The 23,185-nt window shown below is 40.0% G+C and overlaps 3 protein-coding genes and 1 long non-coding RNA gene across 4 annotated transcripts; all 4 read right to left on the bottom strand.

Moving 5' to 3' along the window:
• Positions 1-5,517: 5,517 nt before the first annotated feature.
• On the bottom strand, positions 5,518-9,677 carry LOC107305442. The gene is made up of 5 exons (XR_001551599.1): positions 9,573-9,677; positions 9,277-9,362; positions 8,979-9,179; positions 8,845-8,888; positions 5,518-5,804 (listed from the first exon to the last, which is right to left on the bottom strand). It is a non-coding gene; the product is annotated as an uncharacterized LOC107305442 (long non-coding RNA).
• Positions 9,678-10,265: 588 nt separating this feature from the next.
• LOC102713782 (epoxide hydrolase A) lies at positions 10,266-12,262 on the bottom strand. The gene is made up of 3 exons (XM_015843162.2): positions 11,771-12,262; positions 10,797-11,035; positions 10,266-10,721 (listed from the first exon to the last, which is right to left on the bottom strand). Exons 1-3 carry the CDS (start codon positions 12,239-12,241, stop codon positions 10,466-10,468), a joined length of 966 nt encoding a protein of 321 aa, XP_015698648.1. The 5' UTR covers positions 12,242-12,262; the 3' UTR covers positions 10,266-10,465.
• Positions 12,263-13,566: 1,304 nt separating this feature from the next.
• On the bottom strand, positions 13,567-18,153 carry LOC102713505 (ubiquitin-conjugating enzyme 15). The gene is made up of 6 exons (XM_006664178.3): positions 17,991-18,153; positions 17,784-17,887; positions 17,414-17,516; positions 17,216-17,279; positions 14,003-14,091; positions 13,567-13,918 (listed from the first exon to the last, which is right to left on the bottom strand). The coding sequence occupies exons 1-6, from the start codon at positions 18,018-18,020 to the stop codon at positions 13,823-13,825; spliced, it is 486 nt and encodes a 161-aa protein (XP_006664241.1). The 5' UTR covers positions 18,021-18,153; the 3' UTR covers positions 13,567-13,822.
• A 1,920-nt stretch (positions 18,154-20,073) lies between these two features.
• Positions 20,074-21,657, bottom strand: LOC102704201 (purple acid phosphatase 2-like). Its single transcript, XM_040529219.1, has one exon. It carries the CDS (start codon positions 21,621-21,623, stop codon positions 20,253-20,255), a length of 1,371 nt encoding a protein of 456 aa, XP_040385153.1. The 5' UTR covers positions 21,624-21,657; the 3' UTR covers positions 20,074-20,252.
• Positions 21,658-23,185: the final 1,528 nt, after the last annotated feature.

Consider the following 23,185-nt stretch of genomic DNA (forward strand, 5'->3'; position numbering starts at 1 on the left):
ACGAAATTTTAACATGAAACACATTATCTAACAACTTAGAAAGTGTGACCATAAAAATCCAAAATCTAGCACCGGAAACGAATGATGCCTTAGACTGAATTTGCATGGGCAAAGGGTTTGAAATATTTCTTTGAAACATAAAACATGCAATGTTCTAACATGAGTTAAATTGTGTATTGTACTACAAATTTAAGTTTATATTTTCAGCGAAAACAAGTTGTAATGGTACAAGGAGCTAATCTTTTAAGATAATAGAGGAGTAAAATTATGTCTTAAACCTCTATATAATAGATGTACACATGTAAACAAAAGAACTGATCTTTATACCTGTTCACCTCAAAGGTAACAAGTTCAGTTGAAGTGATTGGTTTTTTTTAATTGTGACCACAATATCACTGTACCCACCATACATATATTATATTAGAACACGTGATCTGTAATTCAGACATAACCCACATGATGCATCCAGTGAATTAGGAAAGGGATAAGACTAATTAAGTATGGTTGCTAAAGATGGTTTAAGGGTGGTAACCTCTCTTCAAATCAAAGGCATATATAAGCATATATGCATGCATGGAGAAGGAGATGGGCTTGCAGTGCACACATTGAGGTTGGGAGTGGGTGTTGTGGTTAGGGATGAAGATGATGGATGGATGCCTTCCATCTCCTAACAACCAGTGGGTGGACCTAAATCAAAACCAACCTTGTCTTAGACTTTAAATTATAAATCCATCCCTACCTGCTTTCCTTTTCTTTTCTTCCTTTTTATCCTACTTCTGCTGCTAGCTACTTCTACTGCCTACCATATAAGAAATAATCCCCTGTGTCTTTTTTTTTTACTTTCTTGTAACCACCCACTAATCTGTGTTTCACCTTTTTACTCAGATCTTTTAATGTTGTGATCACCAGGATATATATATATATATATATATATATATATATATATATATATATATATATATATATATATATATATATACCTGTGAAGAAAATAATGTCATATATACAGTACTTAAGGCTGAGTCAGCTAATAGAAACTTTTGCAGGGAATTCTATATTTGCCAGAAGAAATGATGATATATGTTTATGGGTATTTGCAGTACATTAGGACACAATAAATAAATAGCAGAAGACAACAAATAAGTAAATGATTGAGTAGTATATAATCTGGATGACAAATCCTGTGGTGACTTGTTATACAAGATAGATAATCATGTTGGTCGTCTTGTTATTCAGGGCTTAATATAAGTGAGGTTTTCTTGTAAGTTGTAGCCAGTTCTAGAAAGAATCCATTGTTGATATCATATTAAAATGAGCGAGCTTAAGATAAAATAACTGGCATGATTAGTTTGATCAGTATGTTGTTGTTTGGCCGCCTTGGTAAGATCTCCTCCCTTTGGTGCCCGTTTATGGTTTCCTTTCGTATATGCTAAGCCAACAACATCCATGAAACTGACATCCAACTCCCTGATAACACAGTAAACTAATTACTATAACCAGAAGTGATTAAGCCCTCCAGTTAGTCATACATAGGACCTGGCGATAGAAACTAGTTTCCAATTAAGGAATTGTATAAATATATGTACTAATGGCCATCTATTTCACTCTTGGTTGTTACAACTTACAAGGTTAATTTTGCATCTGAAAGTGCAATTCAGAGGGACTGCCACTATATATGTGCAATGCAAATGCTGTTTTGCTTACTAAGATGCAGGCTGTTGCTGATGTAGGGATGACGTGGGGGTGATTAATTAATGTTAGCCACACAAATAGGAGTACGTAGCAAGAGGGTAGCAGTTGTTGTCATGGTCCTTGAATTTAGTGTGGGGAGCTGTTAGTTTCTGCTTGCTTACTCAGCCTGCCTTCTTTCCTAAACTACTACTAATTAGTGTCCTGTTCTCTTTCTATCTTTTTTCAGATGCATTTGTCTCCATTATAGGGCCTGATTGCTCTCAATTACAGAAGCTTCTCTTTGAATTAGGTGCCCCCCCCCAAATGCGCCACGTGGCTGCCGCTTATTGGGCTTGTTCATCTTAGCTGTCAACCTTGTGTTCCTATACTAGTGCTAGTCTTGTTCCATGCCTCAGACAGATCATAGATCTATGAAGGACAATCACACACCTATGAATATGTAGTAGTTTGTGCTGCTTGCTTATGTTATCTTATCCAAGGTGATATTACCTATACCTTAGTTTAAATTTCTTTACATGTGTGATGCTAGAATGTAACGACTTATTCAAAGATCTGAGAAAGTTAAAAGGAATAAAAACTAAGCATAAAAGGAATTAAGTATTGTTGGTGATAAGCCATTGCTATCAAGTATATACCAACTGGGCAGGTAATAAACAGGTTATTATTCTCTCTTTTTCACCATTTTACGTACACAAGTGCGTGAAAAGAATAATTAACATATATGTGCGTGCGTGGATCGTTTGTTCGATGCCGTGTCAGTTTGTAAATGACCCCAGCGATGAGCAGTCCACGGTATAGACGATGTGCATTAAAAATCTTGCGATAAAATCCAAAAAGTCCACGTATGATTAACTTAAATTGACTTAACCAACTAGATCACAATCAATGTACTAGTATAGATTATTGTTGTCTAAACCATGCCATCATCCAAACCACCAAATAGTTATATATTCAGACTAAAATAATAATGGCTGAGCCTAGAGGATTAGAAACGTCTAAACAATACACTGATTGTGCTATTATTTTAGCTAGGCCTGGACAAACAAGTCTTGTCAAATTTTGACTAAACAAATACTCTAGTGTTTGTGCCATACAAGCAAGGTCCAATTTTCCACTTAATTGATTATTAGTTTGTTGTGAGAGAAAACTCACAAGAAATTATTTAGGTTTGTTTAATTCAGCTTGGCAGCTCTAGGTGAGGGTATATCCATCTTTGAATATGCAGAGAGAGAGAGAGAGCTATTTGGGATCTTGGACCCTGTCAAATTAGCACAATAAAGCTAAGAGCGTGTCCAAATCACACCGTGTGTAATCGATTAAAAGAAGAAAGCTAATGAGGACACATCAAAATGCAATTTGCTCTTGAGCTTTTCATCATGCAGATGATGGTGCCCATCTCAACCTATTTTAGTGCACCGTACGCCCTTGCACAGTTTACCTGTATATATAGCCTATTGATAGAACTGATTATCAGCATCTTTCCCTCAATGTTTCAACTGAATTCCAAATGATAGGTAGCTTAATTTGATAATCGGCATCTTAATTGCCCCCGATGCTTAAACTGAATTCCAGCTGATGGCTTTGATTAGGGTCAAAATTCTGATACAGGGCGTCCATTAATTGCACCCAACTTTCAGTTAGCATCTATAAATGATCTGCGAGTATGATACTAATTAAACAGATCTGATAAAATACACCACACTCTTTAGCTATGCCAAAAAGGCAGCATAATGACATACTTAATCAGACATTTTCTTTGTCACCATCTACTTTCTTGACCCTCTCAAAAATGTTTCTGAAAAAGAGGACCCGAGAAGTGGCATAAAGAGCCAGCTAGCCAGGACACTCCTGTCCTTTAATCTGATGAGACTTATAAAGAGTCATGGAGTCCCATAAGCTGGTTAGTTTTCAGATATTTAAACAGCTAATTAGTAGTACATATCATAATACGTACGTGTGAATCATAAAGGAAACCGACCTAACAAATTCGATCGGCGTCTCTGTCGTCGATCCATGCATCTGTATGTCCGGCGCAAGAGAAAAATTCAAAGAAGAAAAGAAAAACAGAGAGACAAAAACATGTTGGAAAGTTGTGTTTGGAAAGAGACCAACACATGACGATCGAGCTAAGATAGATTCGGCAAGTCCTAAGGCTCATATTGACACATTTTCGTTGCATCGACGGTGATAGATGCATGAAAACGCACACAACTGAAACATCGTCGTCGTCAACCAGATGCTGATGCTGATGAGATCGATGATGAACTGGCTGGCTAGGGTAGCTGTCCCTGTTCAGATATATGTTTGCATATATATATGAATATTTATCAGTCAGCCATGCGTGCAACCAAGAGAAAGATCGATCGATGATGAGCTAGGTAGCCATGAATATGACCAAGTTTTTGTGACCGATCGAGACATCTTTCTCTATCTCCCTTTCCTACCTTTTGGAGCAAACAACATCGCTTTAATTATGGACATATATATATGTTCACTTCATGCCACTATTGTATTGCAGTTCCACATATATAGTTTATAATACAAGAGTTTCTCAGTCAGAAATAAGGTTAATTTGTTTGGATATTCTATGAGCATACACCTATATGTGTATGTCAATGTGACTCTCCATTAATTCCATGAAAGAAACATGCATCTAAACACTCCAATCGCCTACTACCCTGCATTTCAATTGTGTACTTGATACATAAAGCACAAGTATAGTACTACCATTCTAGAAGGAGAGTATTAAGGGGTTGTTTAGATGGGGCTAAACTTTTTAGCCCCATGTCACATCGAATGTTTGGACACTAATTTGAAGTATTAAACATAGACTAATAAAAAAACTAATTTCATAAATGAGAGCTAATCGGAGAGACTATTTTTTTGAGCCTAATTAATCCATAATTAGCAAATGTTTACTGTAGCATCACATAGGCTAATCAAGGATTAATTAGGCTCATTAGATTCGTCTCGCGAATTAGACCAAGATTATGGATGGGTTTTATTAATAGATTACGTTTACTATTTTTAATAATTATCCAAACATCCGATATGACTAACTTTAGCCCCTGTCTAAGAGATCAGTACAACTACCATCTACTTATTACTACCATGTCAAGGACAAGGAGGAGAAGATATAGTAGGATGGTAAAGCTCTTTGCACATTTTCAGTGGGTCAAAGCTTTCCACTTTGTTCAGTGCTAGGAACCCTACTACTGGGATCTTTGGCTTTTCCAGTGGCCAAAGTACAGTACAGTGCACACACATGCATGCATGATACACCAAGGAGGAGAGGATCAACACTGTTCTTCTGCCCTGTCAACATTTACTTATCAACAAATTTGCCCATTGGCCTGCCCCTCTGTCTGTGCCCTAGAAGCTAGCTAAGCTATGAATAACTACATAGCCTTTTGGTTTTGGAGCATTTCTGTTGTCTGTTACTGTTGCACATTTGGCACCTAGCACAGAGCACACCACTGCTGATGGAAGTTGAGTTGGATGTGTGGCGATTTTAAGCTCTAAATTAAACCTTGCAAGCGTAAGGCATTTGACAATGACATTTAACAATACATGTAAGCTTTAATTAATTTCCCTTAAGAAACAGAAAGATTAGTGGACCGAAACTCAAGGGGTGACGTATTTACGAACTAAAAATAATTTGTGAATAAAAATTTTATATATGTATTCTTAGCGAGCTAAAAAGCTAAGGTTGAAAAATAAACTGTGATGAAGAAACCATAATATCAACTCCAAACTTAAGGTTGAAAAAACAAAATTTCACTTATAAACATAAATAGAAGCGAAAAGATTGGGGTGTTAGATTAATCCACTAGGCATTTAAACGCTTCTGTTTCAGTTGGTATAGCTCTAGTTATTCTGAAGACATTCTTCATTTTGTTTTATAGTAACAACCAAATTGCTGTGCAGTTACCTCTCAATTCAGACCAAATTAATTAGGATTACATGGTTACACGAAAAACCTGGGACATTATTTATGGGCTGTAGCGAGTGCAGAGACCTTTTGCAGGTCCATCAGAGGGGTTCAGATTTTGATCAGGCGGTGCAGATGCACTTCAAATACGTTGCAGCTTTGCTCTGTTCATCGCAACATTCTGTTAAGAAGGCAGCAAGATAGGAGTTGCAGCTATCAATTGCAAACTGGGCCACCATTATAACATGTGCATCCAAAACCTGGTACTGGAACTGGAAGCAGTGCAGAAAAAAAAATGGTTGCTGATGATACAGAGATGCATGCTGACTACTGGTTCACAAAACATCATCAATGGGTCCAGATTAATCTGAGCACCCAGCTGCTACAGGGCTACCGGCTAGTATATAGCCAGGCATATGTAGCTGCAGCAAGAACAGGCGCCATGGATGGACCGGGTTCAGTGCATGAGCTGTTGGTACTCTACCTAGCTACTCCCCTAGCTACTGATCAGAGACATTGGAGTAGATTGGCTCATGTCATGCAATTGGATAGGGCATTGTTGGTATTGTACATGCACTGTAGTAGTAGCTCAATTTGTAAATGCGCTAGCAGATTTATAAGTACAGCAATTAGATCAAATACTAACAACTAGCAGATAAGACCTACTGGCTAGTAATAGTTGATTAATTTCTGTGGCATCTTCCAAAACACAATCAACAGTATGGAGATAGCATGCTGATATCATTCAGCATTACAACGTATATACCGTGAAATTGTACAGCAGCCGGCCGGCAATCAATTATATACAATATATGTGTTTTCTTGTGTTTTGCAAGTAGCTAGTGGTATCTACTAGGCGTGCTCATATCATGTTGTTCTCCTCTTCCTCTCATTTGTTTGGATTTTTTCTTGGCATGGGTGTTGATATGCACAAGTTCTTATATTTAATCTTTTTCTTAAGAGTCTAGCTAGTATATGCAATGAGGCAGGCTTTCTGTTCTGAACTCCTGATATTGTCAAGACCATGTGAACGACACACACATCAAGTTTTCCCTTAAGAAACAAGGCCACTGGCCTGGTTTAGTTCCCAACATTTTTTTCCAAAAACATCACATCAAATTTTTGAACACCTAAATAATATTTAGCATTAAATATAGATAAATCAAAAAACTAATTGCACAGTTACGGAAGAAATTTTGAGACGAATCTTTTGAGCCTAATTAGAAAGTGATTAGTCATACGTGCTACAGTAACCAATATGTGCTAATGATGGATTAATTAGGCTCAAAAAATTCGTCTCGCGGTTTCCAGCCGAAATCTAAAATTTGTTTTGTAATTAGACTACGTTTAATACTTCAAATATGTATCCGAAAACTTGATGTGATGTTTTTGCAAAAATTTTTTGCAAACTAAACACCACCGAGCTTGGGTGGAAAAAAAGCTACTGGTCTTTGCCGACAGCATTTCTTGTGTTCTATTACCCCTTTTCATACTACTAATTGTTTTGGACAAACATGAGATCAAATTTTTAGAACTTTTACTATAAGTAACTTCTAATATATTTATTGTAGAAACATTAGGATTATATGTACAAATTAGTATAATTGGATCAAAGTTGTTTTTCGAATACTGTACCTTTATCCAAACCAACAAGTATAGTATAACTGGAGGAAGTAGCATATAAAAGACATGGGGGTAATCGTTTAGCTTTTTTTTAAAACGAAAATAATTTATAAATAAAACTATTATATATGTATTCACAGCGATCGAAAATCAAAGGCTAGGAATAAACTACAATCATAAAACATCAAAATTAACTTTAAATTTAAGGTTAAAAATTATTTTATAAGTATAAACAGAAGCGAAAGAGACGAGACTTATGTTTTGCAGGGAGATTGCAGTATTTGCTAGCTAGAGAGTCCTTGATGACTCTAAAACCACAAGTCATTGTAGATATGCAACAACCAACCGTTGGGAAGTTCTTACAACCTCTACTAATTTAAAGGTGTAGCCTTTTGATTACTGCCATGAGTTTGCATGTGTGTGTTGTATCACAAGAAGGGCAAGTTCCTATCAAAAAAAAAAATCTATCTTTGCACCTTACTTGTGTAGATGATTAATTTCTCGATATGTAACCAGCTAACTGAAATAAGCTAAATTTTAGAACAAGCAGTTGCTTAATTAGTTGGTACAAATTAATTGGTTAGCCTGTTCTGTGGATACACAAGAATTAATATAGTTAGCAGACGCTAGTAGCAGCGTGGACTGAAGGATAATGACCTCTCACCTGTACCGGTAGCATTTTAATTTCAAGCATGCATGAGCAAATGGCACTGATGGATATCAGTGCTCAGGTAGTTAGAGGTTGGGATGCTGGAACAATAACCACCTCACAATTCCCCTCTCAGAAAACGTGTGTTTAAGTACTCTTACACATGTTCTACAGTACTGCTACAAGTCATATATTCACTCGAGATCATTTATGTTGAAGTAAACTAATACAGAGTTATGAACATATTTGGCCACAAAAGATGAACCCTTCTGATTTTTCTCTTCTAATTTCTGGGACTCATCAGATCTAAGCCACTGTTAAACTGTTTTTTGTGTGGTGTTCAGCAGTGGCACTATCACAAAGTACACTAAACAGGACCCTTACAGGCATACATGCAGCTCAGTCTTTCTCCAAAGAAGCAGGCATGCAGCTGGGTCTAGCCATTGGGGAAAAAAGATATGATTAGTCAATCCTAATCTTGTAGTTTTGTTATTGATGATCCGTTCCAAGTCGTTATGATGAGTGTGATGAGAGCATTATTGCAGCCGGCCATGGACCGTAGTCTATGGCGTGAGGGAACAGATCAGTGATTGTCTCAATAATTGACAAAGAATCTTGCTGCACCTCCACAACATTATAACCTCCTTTCTCATGGAAAAGGCAGATGGGGGAAGAATGGTCATGGTTTGATCATGCTGTTCAAGCCTTTGCAGCCCATCTCGTCTGGCCCACTATCACATATTCTTATTCTCTCTCTCTCTCTCTCTCTCTCTCTCTGAATTTTACTTCTCCTCTAGCAGAGGTTTAGTTCTGTTCGGTTGTGCTTATATATGTTCCATTGACCCTTATAAACTGTGGTAGAATCAAATGTTTATGCAACTATCCTATGGCATCATCAGTCAAATTAGGATGAAAAAACACTATCAGCAAATTAGGATAAGGGACTTACATGATGACCGTCGAAGATGTTACCGAGCTTCTACTCTGCTTCATCTGCATTTTATGACATCATCAGTCATCTGCAGTACAACCTGCTGCATCAACATTCAACATATTATATAGTGACGAGTTGATGAATTTTACCAGACGAATCGTCCATCCTTTCTGTGGAGATATAAGAAGAAGAAAAAAAATCTATCTCCATCTGCAAACCGCACTTAGCTCTGCACTGTGCTGTGCCAGATGTTGCGCGTACGAACTCCACAGTGTAAGATGCAAATGCAACGAACTGAACTGGGCAACCTCATCAAGATAACGTCGACAGATCATTGCCATCTCAACAGCCTAAAAGTCAAGGAACAGTGATGAGCAACGCTGTCAGATGCATCACCTTATGGGGTTAGTATCTAACAAAAGATTAACCCAAGGTCTTTTTCTGTACCTTGGTGACAGAGAGCAGAGAATTGTAGAGGTGCTCAACATTTTTCTCTTCTTCAGACAATGAAACATAGGAATTTCCGCGTGTTCCTGCGATTTCAGCAAATTCAGATTGATAACGGCACTCAGGGTTTTCTCACCGGTTACCGCCGTAACCGGACTTACCGTCGGGTTGCGATAACTGTAAAAACTTTGTAACCCTACTAAGTTTAAAAGAAATTTACACAAAAAGATTAATTTTTTGACAAATTTCGTCTGGTTTTCCCACTGTTCACTGCGGTTACCGGGCTTGGCACTAACCTCAGATGTAACTTTGAGAAGAGAAGGTTCTCGCGGAGGAGCCATTCGCCGGCGAGGACCATCGCCGGCCAGCACCTCCGACGGGGCCGCCCCGATCGCCGGCGCTCCGCCGCCATCGGGGAAAGGAAAAACAACTGACTACGTGACAAGTTTAGGTATGTTGTCGCTTGATCTGAACCGCACAACGTTGCCTGGACGGTCCTTGATCCATAAGAAGATATAATACCTTCGTCCTTGTATTTTGCGCTAAAAAGAATGTGTTTTCGAGTAAATATTTACAACTAATCCTTCAGCCGTATTTCGGTTTAAAACTTGTCTGCCCAAGTTGCATCTTGTGTAAATATGTAATCACATGGCAAACGGACGCTCTTTTCTTTTCTCTTTTGTTTATATTTATAAGTTAAAATTTAACTTTTTAACTATAAATTTAGAGTTAATTTTGAGGTTTTTTCATCGTAATTTATTTTTTAGCATTTGTTTTTAGATCGCTAAAAATACGTATATAAAAGTTTTGTGCACAAATTACTTTTTTGTTTGAAAATATGTCTTTTGACTCTTTTGTTGAAAAAACGAAGCAACGACCCCCGGAAAAGCTACATGTTTTCTTCACACGTAAGTTACATGTTTTCTGTTCTACCATGGAGAACTCACTTGGAGCAGATTTTTGTTAAGAACAAAACGAAACATGGAGCTTGTAAAATACTATGGGGCTTAACAACTGCTCGTATATTTGTTTATTTAAGGTAACAAATGGTTGACTTTCACATTTCAAATACAGGAGCTATATGAGCTCAACCATTTTGGAAAAAAGAAGCAAGATTCCAGAAATCTCAAAGCATTCTACAGTAGTATACTGTTTATTTTCTGGTGCACGGTTTGAGTGACCATCCTGTTCATGCCTTCTCACCAGTAAACCTGTCCAAGTAGGACAGTATCTCTGAATTTACTCTCTCGGCCTGCTCTTGCTGGAGGAAATGGTGACCTTCAATGGTGACGACCTCAAGATTTGGAACAAATGACTTGAAAGCGCCGCTCTTGATAAAGTGCTCAGTTCCAAAGGACTTGAGACCCATGTCCTTATCACCACAGATGAACTTTGCAGGCACCATAATTTTTGCGTTTTGCCAGGGTGCAGTAAGTCTCCAGTTCCTGCATTTGACATATATTACTGTGGAGCTAAATGAAATAGAACGCACAGACACAACGAATGGCTGGAAATTTTACGTGTCCATCACGCGGTAGTAGTTGATGGGTCCTGTGAACCCAGACTTCTGAAACTTTTCAGCATACTGGCCAAGTTCTTCTTCAGTAATCCATGGAAGCGGCGATGAACGTGCCTCAAGGAAGTCTATGATCTCCACCCCAGGAGGAGCAGTGAGGTCGTCGATTTCGATGGAGTAGAACTTTTTCAGGACAGTTGCAACATCATAACGAGCAAATGCCCTTTCAGCTCTCCCTGGTTCCTGCAAACAACAGCTTTGAATTATGGTGATCCACTTTGAACATGTACAGTGCGGGTGATTGCTACTGCTAATACTAGAAGCTAATTTGTAATGTCAACATGGACATGAAGAATGCAAATCTCCTTTAGTAAGACCAAATTACGGTTGACATCACAATTATTGAAATATTTGATCCTGCTATGTGGATGAGACACAAGATAGCATGCCATTTGTGTATCAAGGAGAAGATAGACTATACACAGTTTCAAGCCTCTTTTAAAAAGAACTATGGAGGGCTTTCATGCCAGCCTGAACATCCAAACTTAGGACCTTCACAATCTTGAAGAGAGTTACAGGGGGTCAAGGGTAGGAAGGAAGGAATAGGTATTGTTCTAGCATTCCATTTCAACAATCCATCTGCATGTATCGCACTTTCAGGCTTAAACTGTAACTCATAAAAGCTGAAGTTTCAACGAGTCTGAGCAAGTGTTTATGAAGAATCAAATCAACCCTCTATCGCTAAGATTCGCGGTCATCCATCCTACAAGGATTGGTGCGCTCATTGTATTTCATTACAAACAATTAGAGAGTTACAGCATGCCACCCTCAAAATCGAATCTTTATCATCTTCAGACTATATAGATGGTCTCTTTCCATTACATATGTCCATTTCACAAGGCAAGCATCCTTGATTTGCGATTCATGTATGTAAAACGTAAGAGGAGATTGTAAAAGTATAAGACATGAAGAGAAGACCTGGAACTGCATGATGTATAGGCCATCTCGCGCTGCAAATGCGTCCGAGGGAGGATGAGGCCCCCGGGGGAAGAAGGGAACCCCGATGGTGACGACGGCGCGCACCATGTCCGGCCGGAACAGGCAGAGTTGCCACGCCACCTGAGCGCCCAAGTCGTGCCCCACCACCAGCACCTCGGGGAGGCCGAGGTGGTCGAGGACCGCGACGACGTCTCCGACGATGTGGAAGATGGTGTAGGCGGCGGGGTCGTCGGGGGCGGTGGAGTCGCCGTAGCCGCGGAGGTCAGGTGCCAGGGCGCGGAAGCCGCGGGCGGCGAGCGCGGCCATCTGGTGGCGCCACGAGAGCCAGAGCTCCGGGAAGCCATGGATGAGGAGCACCGCGGGGCCGTCGGCGGGGCCCTGGTCGGCGACGTGGAGGGAGATGCCGTTGACGTCAGCATTCCAGTGCCGTACCTCGCCTGCCGTCCCCATTGTTGTGGCTCGCTTCTTTCCCTTTCCTACTCCAACTTCCAATGCCGTTGGCGCCTCAAGACTTTGCTAAAGAAAATCAGTGTGTTTGACTTGGATTTTTCAACATGGAAAAATGGAGGTGATTGTTTTGTTTTTCTATAGAAAAATCAAACTATATATTTTTTCCTCATATATATTTCAAACTTTTTAATTTTGTACACATATTCACAAATAAACAAGTCCTACCTCAGTTAACATAATAAAGCATGATCAAATGGGCAAGGACATCCGGGCATGTTCAACGGTAGACCCTATTATTTTGCTCTATCTCAGGCCACATCAATAGAAAAAAAAAACTACTCATACAAAGTACAGTCTCTCAAGCTGACTCTAGACTAATTAATTTTCTGTTTGTATTTCTTCTAGTCAGCGTCTCTAATTAGAGTCAACACACGTATAAAACAGAACACCTTAACTATCGTTTTTAGAAATGAGGATTAAATAAGCAAAGTAAAAAGTAAGGTTATTTTGTTAGCTAGCTGGAAAACAGGATTAATATAGCAATTTCCCATTATAATAGTATGGTTTCAAATATGTCAACGGTAATGGCATTAATCAAAACCGTGAAATTATAGCGGTATAGATTCAATCAACTAAGAATAAATCTTGCATGTAAAGGAAAAATTCCTCAATCAACGCCCTCAATTTGTCCACTTATAGCTTGAAGCAGGAACTTGAAAAACCCGTGCGCCCATTTTTGGCTTACTAGAGGAATAAAGGAAACGGTACGTTTACAAACAAAACAAAAATGTTTTATAAATACTCAGGGCAGTAGTATCTAATTTTCATATATATATATATATTATTTGCAAAGCCAAGGCAGAAAATAACCTACAATGATAATCTTAAAATTAACTCTAAATTTAAGATTAAAAATTTACATTTTAGCTTATAAATATAAGCGAAAAGATAAAATAAGAGGGCTAAAATTTCCCACCAAACTTCAGTTTGAGGATTTCCACCCCTATCTTTTCACTTTTACTTAAATTTAAAATTTATTTTAAGGTTTTTTTCATCGCAGTTAATTTTTTAGCATTAGCTTTTCGATTGCTATGAATATGTATATAAAAGTTTTATTCATAAATTATTTTTAGTTTGTAAATATGTCATTAAAAAGGCTAAAGGATGACGCCCAAACAGGTCGTCAGATTTGAAGACTAGTCTACCAAAACCAGGAGACACTAGCACCACTATGATTTCAGAAAATTTATATGAAGACATGTAGCAACACAACGTTAGCAGATCACCATAGTTGAATATATGGTGTTCTTTTGTGCTCGACCGTATCAGAGAATCAGCACCGTAAACTTGCTTATTTTGTATAATCACTGACGGGTAATATTATATTCACGATTCAACATGTGTGCAACTCATCTACAAATCATCATCCCAGCAATTAAAGCTTGGTGATCCAATAGAGGGTTGCTTAAAAGTAAGCCTAAATTCATCTCATCTCCCCCTTGGAAGAGATTTCATGGTATAACGATTGCTGGCTGGTGAGCAAGGCCTCTATGGATGCCCACAAGTGCCAACCAGTTACTCTTACACTTTGTCGTCATGGAACCACCATCTGGTCTCCTTCGGTGACCTCCCATTGCGGCAATTCCTAACATAGCGGTCATTGTCTGCCGGGCGTTGCTGCAAACACCAAATCAGAAAGTAAGTTACCTTTTTAAGGTGCTCTTCGTAAGTGAAAGGAGATGTGAAGGTGTTATGTTTAACCTTTGCTGGCGAACTTGACAGCATCGACAATATGCTGATGCAGACCGAACTCAGAGTCATTGCTGGTGACCAAGAATCATACAGTATATCTGCAGATAGATAAACCAGCAGCAAGCTGTTATTGCTGGTGAACATTACAGCACATACATCGTGCATAAAAATGGTATCCCATCTCTCTCTTTTGGTTCATAGTCACAGAAATCAACATTACAAGGACCAGAAGTACTGTTTCTGATGAGAAAGAAAAGTGGAACATAAAAAAAAAAACAAAAAACAAGACAGGTCAAATGCTAAAACATGAAGTCAGTAGTCGGAGATTAAGATGACGCTTGCTAACCTAAGGAGAGTCAGAAACTAATTGATCTTGCTGAAAGAATGATTTTCCGCTGCACTATATTTTCGAACAGTGACCAAAGTTACTTGAATACAGTACTTAAATACTCATGAAATGTGCAGTGAAGCTGCTCCTAAATTAACAACACCTTTGGTTCATCCACACTAATAAAAAAAATGGAAGCAATAGATTCAAGATGCTAATTGTGCTATATTTTATATAACTTAAAACATGAAAGCATATGAGCAGACACAAATTAAATATTACTACCTCCCCTCACCAAAGGATGAGGCTCTAAAATTGGCACGGAAAACACAATTTAACTGCTGAGTGCTGAGGAATATAGACAGATTCACCCCTCGTTAGTAGTACTACTTAATGCTCATGCACTCTGATCCAGTGACCAACAAGGGCATTGGCCTCGACTAGCGTGAACACCAGGCTGAAGTGCATGGACACAAGCGACAATTGGTCATGCAAATATCCGATCAAAACATTTTGGCTTCCTTAGATTTTCTTTGTTAGATGACACCAAACACTTCTTTCAATTCACCAAAAGTCTGGCCATATGTTACGACCACATATTACACCATATAGCTCTTCTGATTATAGCTTTTATAGGGGTAATATTGGAACATATTCCCCAGAAAGTCTTAACTGTCATCTATTTAAGAATAAAATCAAAATCCGAAAATGACACCTAAGAACAGAGGTAGTAGCTGAAGCCATAACAACGTAAATATCCTTAATATATTACAATCACAACTAATCAAAAAGTTACCTGGGTATTATGATTAAAATCACATCTACTGGTTTTCTTAGGAAACCACAATGACTCAATGATAAAGTGGCAAGAATGACTCAATAATCAAGTGGCAAGAGTACAGAACTAGTCATGATCACAGTATTTGAGAACCAATGGTCACTTAGTATGAGTTGAGATGTGATGTGTTTGTAAGGTCTCACTTCTCAGGCAGTACTAGCTACAGTAGTGAAGCACTTGTTCTCGTGAAAAGGAAAAGGAGCGACTCGGAAGCAGGGTTCCTTAAAGAACCCTCTTTACCACAAGGAATTGCTGCTCACCAACTAGCTGCGGACAGCAATGGTATGATGGGGACCAGCAGAGACATGAAATTAAATTATTTGGGATAGTAACCACTGATAGTTACCAAATAATTGAACTGTATTCAGTGGTAAGAACAAAGGGTTTTAGTACTGGATGTCTAGATGGGGTGAGTTTAATTTCTTTTGTTTTTGTTTTACTTTTTGAAGGAAGTATAGCAGGAACGAACCATGTCAGGATGCAGTTAAAATGACTGATGCAACACTATGACCGCGACTATGGGAATTGACCGAATGAGAGAGCAAGTCTCAACGCTGCCTTTATTATCAACAAATCATGATAACGGGGTTTGGATTTAGGGGTTCCATGTGCTTGTATTAGTCTAAGTTTTAGCGATATGAGTTCATTTTTTATAAGATCAGACTATAAATGTAAAGTCTCACATTCAACATAGGACGATTTGCAGTAGGATCTACTATGTAGTGCGTACAGGTAGACAAGTTTACTGACAATAGTTTAGTGGCCAACATCTAACTCTACAGATATATTATTTGTCTTAGCTTGTTATGATTTGACCATTTCACATATTGTATGCATCCAGCAAACACAAGAGACCAGATGCATACCATATCTTAAAATGTGAAGGGTAATGCAAAAGAACAACCTTTTCTGCATAGATACATCAAGTGTTTCACTTCATAAGCTGTGAAACTATAACCATTTATTGTCACAATGCATTTGCAGGTATTTAATAAAGTGGAAACAGCAAGTTTATATTTGAAACATGAGAGGTAGCATTATATCCATAGAATAGTTTAAAAAATGAATAGAAGCATACTATCTAGTATGTCTAGGATACCTAGTCGTCATGAACTTTCCACAAGGTTTAAGAAAACACCCTGGACCACCCAGACACAAACCTAACTAGCATGCATTCCAACTCCTCAATTTAACCCTTATCACACAGGCTATTCTACTCATTTTTACATAGAAATTTGTAATCCAAGCTCTAACCATACCACTTTATAGTACTTCATTCAATAGGGCAAGGTAAGTAATGTTTTACTTCCCATTAGTATTACATTTTATCAACTTTGGCACTCTAAATTACAGCCAAAGAAATATATATCTGGCAAAAGAAATAACAGATAAAAGTATAAATCTTGTTTCTGTATGTGCATCACAAATGAAAATAAACATCAAGTACCACTGCAACCCTGTGTGATCACTACGCAGGATGGCATTTAAACATGAAATACTTACTGCGAGTTACCCAAGAAACAACAGTATCCCACTCAAAAAGGAACCAAAAGGGGAGGCTTATAGATCTAGTTTTGGGGGTAGAAGGAGGATTGAGGACAATAAAAGAAGCAAAGGTTTTATCATTCAGGATTCAGTCCTGGTGATAGCTATATTAATAGCGAGATAACAAGACAAAAAAAAACTAATATCTAGGTAATAAAAAAAACTTAGCAAGAATCAAGAAAAACTATTTACAGCACATGAATTTTGTGATCCCATCAAGATTGACTAGTAATAGAGTGGAAGAAAAATAGAATGAAAAGGTGAGCCGGAGCATCTCAGTTGTACAGCTCCTGTAAGAACTGGAAAAGCACACTTGGCAAAGGTGGTGGCTTGCCGCTAACAGATGGAATCTTAGCACCTAACTGACAGCTAGATAGAACATTAGGTTAGGCAAAGAACATTCTCATACACCATGCAATTAATCAACATCGAGGCATAAACAAATATTCTCCTAGAGAGAAGAGGCAGACATAAGGAACAACACTTTTTAGATGATAAGGAACAACTTTACCTAAACAGATGTGCCCGTTGCTGTAAATGTGTGGATGCATCGGGGCCGGATTGAGAAAAATGACCTGCAATGAGAGAGCCAGATTATTTCGCAACCAAATCAAACGCAAGGATTAGATGAGAAGAGAAACTAAGGGAATATAAAAGGTGCAGTCTTTTGTATGAGGACGTTATCTCTTGTGAAAAGTGAAAACCTCACCTGAGGCGCCTCCATGGGATAATGCTCGGGGAAGTCGGCCTGCAGCTGGTACGTCTCGCCGGCGTACAGCGTGCCCGCCGCTCCGGTCACCTCGATTACCCACCTGTTTACTCGCCACACAAATTTCTCCTATTATGAAAATCGCACAAATGCATTTCCAAGGATAGAAATACTGATAAAACCCCCAAAAGTCCCAAAATCAACAACATACACGGTGAAGAAAACAAAAACAATCAATCGATCGTAAACCTATTCATAAGATAAGATGGGGATCGGATCGCGCGGTTCATCCACAACAGCAAAAAAAATCAACTAGTAGAAGACAACAGAACGACAGCAATCGCGGGGATATGGGCAGAAAAGGCGGCACCTTTGGAGGTTATCGGAGACCTTGTAGTTGAACCCGGTAGGGGCGCTGAACTGCCACTCGGCGAGCTCCTTCTGCAGCCGATTGCAAGCGATCTTGCTCAGCGCCTGCGCACGCGGACGGAAAAAAAACACAAAAGGGGGGAAATTTAGCCAAAACTTGCCTCCTCGCAGCGAAAATCCGAGGGATTCGGGGAGAGAGCGCAGGTACCTTTATGGGAGGAGAGGAGGAGCTCGTCATGGCGCGTTGATTGGTGATGAGCCCGAGCCTCAAGGAGACGAAGACGACGACGAAGAAGAAGAAAGGGGGGAGGGGCGAAGGCCGCTCGGTCGGTCGGCTATTCGCCTTCTCTTTTATTTTCCTTCGGGCACCTTTTCCTTCTCTTTTTTTCATTATTTTTTTCATCCTTTTCTAGGTTCTTTTCTTATAAAGAATCCAATTCGTGTTAACTGCCTGACGTGTCATCACTTGTGGAACCGCGTCTAAAAATTCTATCATTTTACTTCTTTTTATACGTGTAAGTTAAAATTTAAATTTTTAACCTTAAATTTAGAGTTAATTTTTAAATCTATTTACTGAAGTTTTGTTAGTCTTAGCTTTTAGATCAATAAAAATACACATAATTTTTTACATATAAATTATGTTTCGTTTATAAATAGACTATATCACCCATAGTAATAAAGACTGACTATTTTGTTTACCTACGTTAATGTTAGTAGTGTCTGAAAATAAAAGTTATGAATTTCCTCACACAAAAATGATTCTGTAGTTGAATTTGATTTGACATGCAAAGATTTGTTCCCTGTGTCATAGAACGAGTTGATTTTCTATTTCATATATATGGTTCTATTTTGTTTACGGTGAGTTTTAGACATATATGTTGAATTGATATAGCATTGTGTTTGGTATACAACTACTATTAATCAGCTTTCATCATTGTAATTTGGACCCAGCTTAGTTAAAACGGTATAGTATTTATTCCTTTTCTCTAAATAATGTTGTAATTTTAGACCATTCTAGTGAACATGGGAATGGGGCTAGCATCTTGGAGCTAATGTAAGATCCATCCAAGGATTCATAGGTTTAGGTAAATATCTAATACGTTGCTCCAACGGGAGGTGAAGAGCAGTTGGTTCCAGTTTTGAGTGCGTCACTGCAAGATGCCTGGAAGCTCAAGCCAAGCGTGGCTTAATTTGGTTCCACTGAGCTGGAGGAGACGAGGATCTACAACAAAGAGGGTGCTTATGGTGGAGAGTGACAGTGATGACCGAATTTGTTAGGGCCATGGGCTCACGTGGATTTCATTACGTTGGTTTGTACAAGATGGTTTCATGTATATCATAGTAATACACCCCCATCTATTAGTACTCGTGGATAGTAGTACCGGTAAGTACCCATTGGTACTAGATACCTACGTACGAAGCTTAAAAGTATCTAAGATATCACATTTTTTAGTGTAAAAAGTGTGATATCTTGAGATACTAAAAATTTAATACATTAATATACTTTTGAAGAACGGTAAAAAAAAACCTACTAGCTGGATCGCGTTCTCATAGTCCTACTCCAAAACTAAAAAACAACTACTCCAAAACTAAACAACTACTCCTAAACTAAAAAACAACTACGTAGTTGAAGGCGACAAAAATGCTTCAAAAACAACCGAAAAAATAGTAAGGGGGTGATGAAAATAAAACTCGCATATCTCGAGGTACCGGTACCTTAAGGTACCAAATCGTTTCTCACCATTAAATCTAGTTAAGTAGGATGTGTATTATTGGATCCAACGATTAGAAATGATTTGGTACCGCGAGGTATCAATATCTCGAGGTACGAAAGGAAGGATGAGAGTAAAACTCAAAATACAAAAGAGAGAAAGACCATGCATCCATAGGAGTCGTCGTCAAGACATACTTATGAAAGGGGCAATGGCCAAATTGTATGCAAAGGGGCAGGATAGCATATCAAGCCTTTGCTAAGATAAATATTATACTACCGTATTTGCAATGTATGCAATCAACTTGATCTCAATATTCCATTATTCCTGATGCTCGATCTGCAAATTTTCATGTGCCAAATACATAGATCATTCATTCTTGCCCATTCAGTGAACAAATTTCTGATGCGCTGTCGCAAATATGAATTGTTCATTCAGATTTCATAGTAGTAGTATGAACTTCTTTCTAACTTCAGTTTCTGAATATTTCTGGAGAAACAGTTTCAAATATTATTTCGGGGCTTCAGGCGAAGATATAATGATGGAGATAAGATGGTGAAAACCAAAAAAGTTTAGTCGTAGCAAACTCCGAACAGAACAGAATGATCTTGATTATTACTCCATTAATAATTGTTACGCTAAGCCGTCAAACATATGGTTTTGCTGTTCATAACCTGCATGAACAAATTAATATTCCTTCCTAGGTAGAATTAAAGTTTGAAGAAGAAGAAGAAGAAGAAGAAGAAGAAGAAGAAGAGCTAGTTGGTGTCTGTGGGCATCCAGTATCGGTTGGTGAACCAGGCATGGTCGGCGACGACCTTGACGCCGTCGCTGTTGCGGTGCCACTCGTAGTAGGCGTGCGTCCGGTTCATGATCTGCAGCGTGGCGTGCCCGAAGCTCGCCTCCCGGAACGCCGAGTACTCCGGCTGCGGCCACCGGAAGTTGTCGGCGAGCCCCTCGATGTTGCCGCCGTCGCCGATGTTGATGTACACCGGCGCCGAGCGGTTGAAGACCGGCGTGGCCATGCCGTTGGCGATGTCGTAGGCGACGTTGGAGACGCGGTGCGTGCGCTCGTACGAGTGGACGTGTCCGGCGAGCACCACGTCGGCCTTGGCGTCGACGAGCCACCGCTCGAACTCCACCCGCATCGACTCGCCCTCCATGTAGTGGTAGCCGTTGCTGTTGTACCACGGCGAGTGCACGCAGACGAGCAGCCATGGCGTCACCTTCCGGTCGACGCGCTTCAGCTCGCCCTGCAGCCACGTCCACTGCGGCGTGTACTTGCCGTAGGCGGCGTAGGAGGCCAGCACGATGACGTGCGCCGACGCCATCCTGACGGAGTACCAGAGCGGCCGCGTGCTCCCGGACGCCTTGAACGGCGTCGGGTAGCGGTTGGTGAATGGCTTGAACGGCATCGTCTCGCCCAGCTCCGGCGCGAAGTCGAGCTCGTGGTTGCCGGTGGTCCAGATCCACGGCTGGTACGCGACGCTGCGCTCGACGAAGCGGGCCCACGTGTCCCACCGGTTGTTGTCGTGGTCCGGGTGGTTGTCGGCGTAGGAGAGGTCGCCGATGAAGAGGACGGCGTCGGCGCCGGAGGCCTCGTAGTGGGTGAGCGTGTCGTTGGAGTGGAAGGTCTGGCCGAGGTCGCCGATGAGGCCGAACTTGTAGGGCACGTCGGGGCCGGGCTTGGGCGGCGTGGTGAAGGAGAAGGCCCTGGCGGTGGTGCCGGAGCCGACGGCGTAGTGGTACTTGGTGGCGTGCTCGAGGCCGGTGAGGGTGGCGTGGTAGATGAACCCCGAGCGGTACTTGCGGCCGTAGGAGTAGCGGCGGAAGCCGCCATTGGCCGTGCGGGTGAGGTTGTCGGGGCGGAGGCCGTAGCGGACGACGTTGGTGTCGGGCAGCTTGGGCGTCACCCAGGACACGGTCATGGCGAGGCCGGTGAGGTCGCCCAGCGTTATGTGCACCTGCTCCGGCGCGTTGAATCCCGCCGGTGGCCGGAACACGTCGGCGTCGAGCGGCATGTCCGGCAGCGCCTGCAGCCTCCTCCGGTACGTGCTCGTGACGCCTCCCCGCGCGACCGATGCGACGGCCAGGAGGAGTAACAACGTCACCACGGCGACCGCCGCCATTGTTGGTAATGGAGTGGTTTGGATCTGTCAACAAGAAGCGCGCGAACCGAATCGAATAAATAGCGCAGCTCATGGGTCACGCATGCTGCATTCTCGCGCCATTTCCGGCTCACGCGCTCCTTCTTCTATCTCTCTTCGAACCATTAAACGCGCGCATTCCGCATCGATCATCAACCAATTCCCGCGTATCTCGATTACAAGGATTGGTTCATCGACACCTATATTAATCTGGTTATAAATGGAGAAATGTTATTTAAAAAATCTGAAAGAACATCTGGATGTGTTTTAATCTTTTATTTTTCTCTCCAGCTCTTATATGATATAACAACTTGTAAGATGGTATCTTGATAAATTTATACGGTTGTAATTCTATTTTTTTCTACTTTACTAAACAATAAAGATATTTCTTTTTTCTCATCAATAAAATACAATACACTTACTTTGAAATTGCGGTGGAGTAAGATTAATTAAGGCTTTGTTCGGATGAAGGAAAAAAAAAGTAAAGGCACAAGAATGAGAAATATGGTAGAGCCGTGGAGGGTAAAAGTGGAAAATGAATTCAGTCATACAAAGCAAAAGAATAGTAAAAATCTTGTTACGATTCTTGTTGTTTGGATCACAGGATTATAGCGAATTAGTTAAACAGTATAAACGTAAGCACTTATATACACATGCTAGTCCAGTATGTATAATATATATATATATATATATATATATATATATATATATATATATATATATATATATATATATATATATATATATATATATTTTGTAAGAAAGGCCGTAGCCCTGCTTATTAAAGCTGGTTCGAAACACACAGAGTATATCGGGATTACCGGTTTTACAACCCAAAAGCATAGCAGCAAAAGCTGGCCAAAACGATCATCTATATTTTTCGATCGAAGAAGTTACTATAGATGTGTCATTATCAACATGAGTAACTGAACTTTGTGAACCCATACTGATTCTGGTGGATAATTTCAGCCATGAGTAACTGAACTTTGTCGGCCAAAGCCTTTGAAAGAATTTTGACAGAACTATTCATTAGAGAGATTGGCTTGTGATCATTATGAAAGATTGGAGAGGTGTCCTTGTGTACTAAAGTGTTAAAGGAGTAATTTAGCGTGGGGGTGGGGGGATCCACACTTCCACCATGAAAATAAGCAAACATCCTATAGAAGTGTAGGGCCATAGCATTCCAACAACGCTCGAAGAAAAGCCTGTAAATCATCACGAACTGATTCTTTGTCTAAGTGAAGTTCCTTAATAATGCCATCAATTTCTCGGGAAGAAAAGGGATCCACGAAGATTAAGCATGTTCAAACCCCATGTAGGACCAGGCTTTGAGCCGAGCCTAAAAAAAGTCCAACAAAAAAACCAGAGATGAATATGACAATTCACGGAAAAAACAAAGCCTGAGCCCGGCCTGACCCTAGGTTTTTTTAGCTTTCTCGAGCTTTTCTATACATTTTACTATTTTATGCTTCGATATCTAGGCCTGACACTGACACTGGCCTGGTGCATTATCGAGTCTAGCCAAGCCAGACTTAAACAGATTT

The sequence above is a fragment of the Oryza brachyantha genome, chromosome 12, assembly GCF_000231095.2.
Source record: "Oryza brachyantha chromosome 12, ObraRS2, whole genome shotgun sequence".
NCBI lineage: Eukaryota > Viridiplantae > Streptophyta > Magnoliopsida > Poales > Poaceae > Oryza > Oryza brachyantha.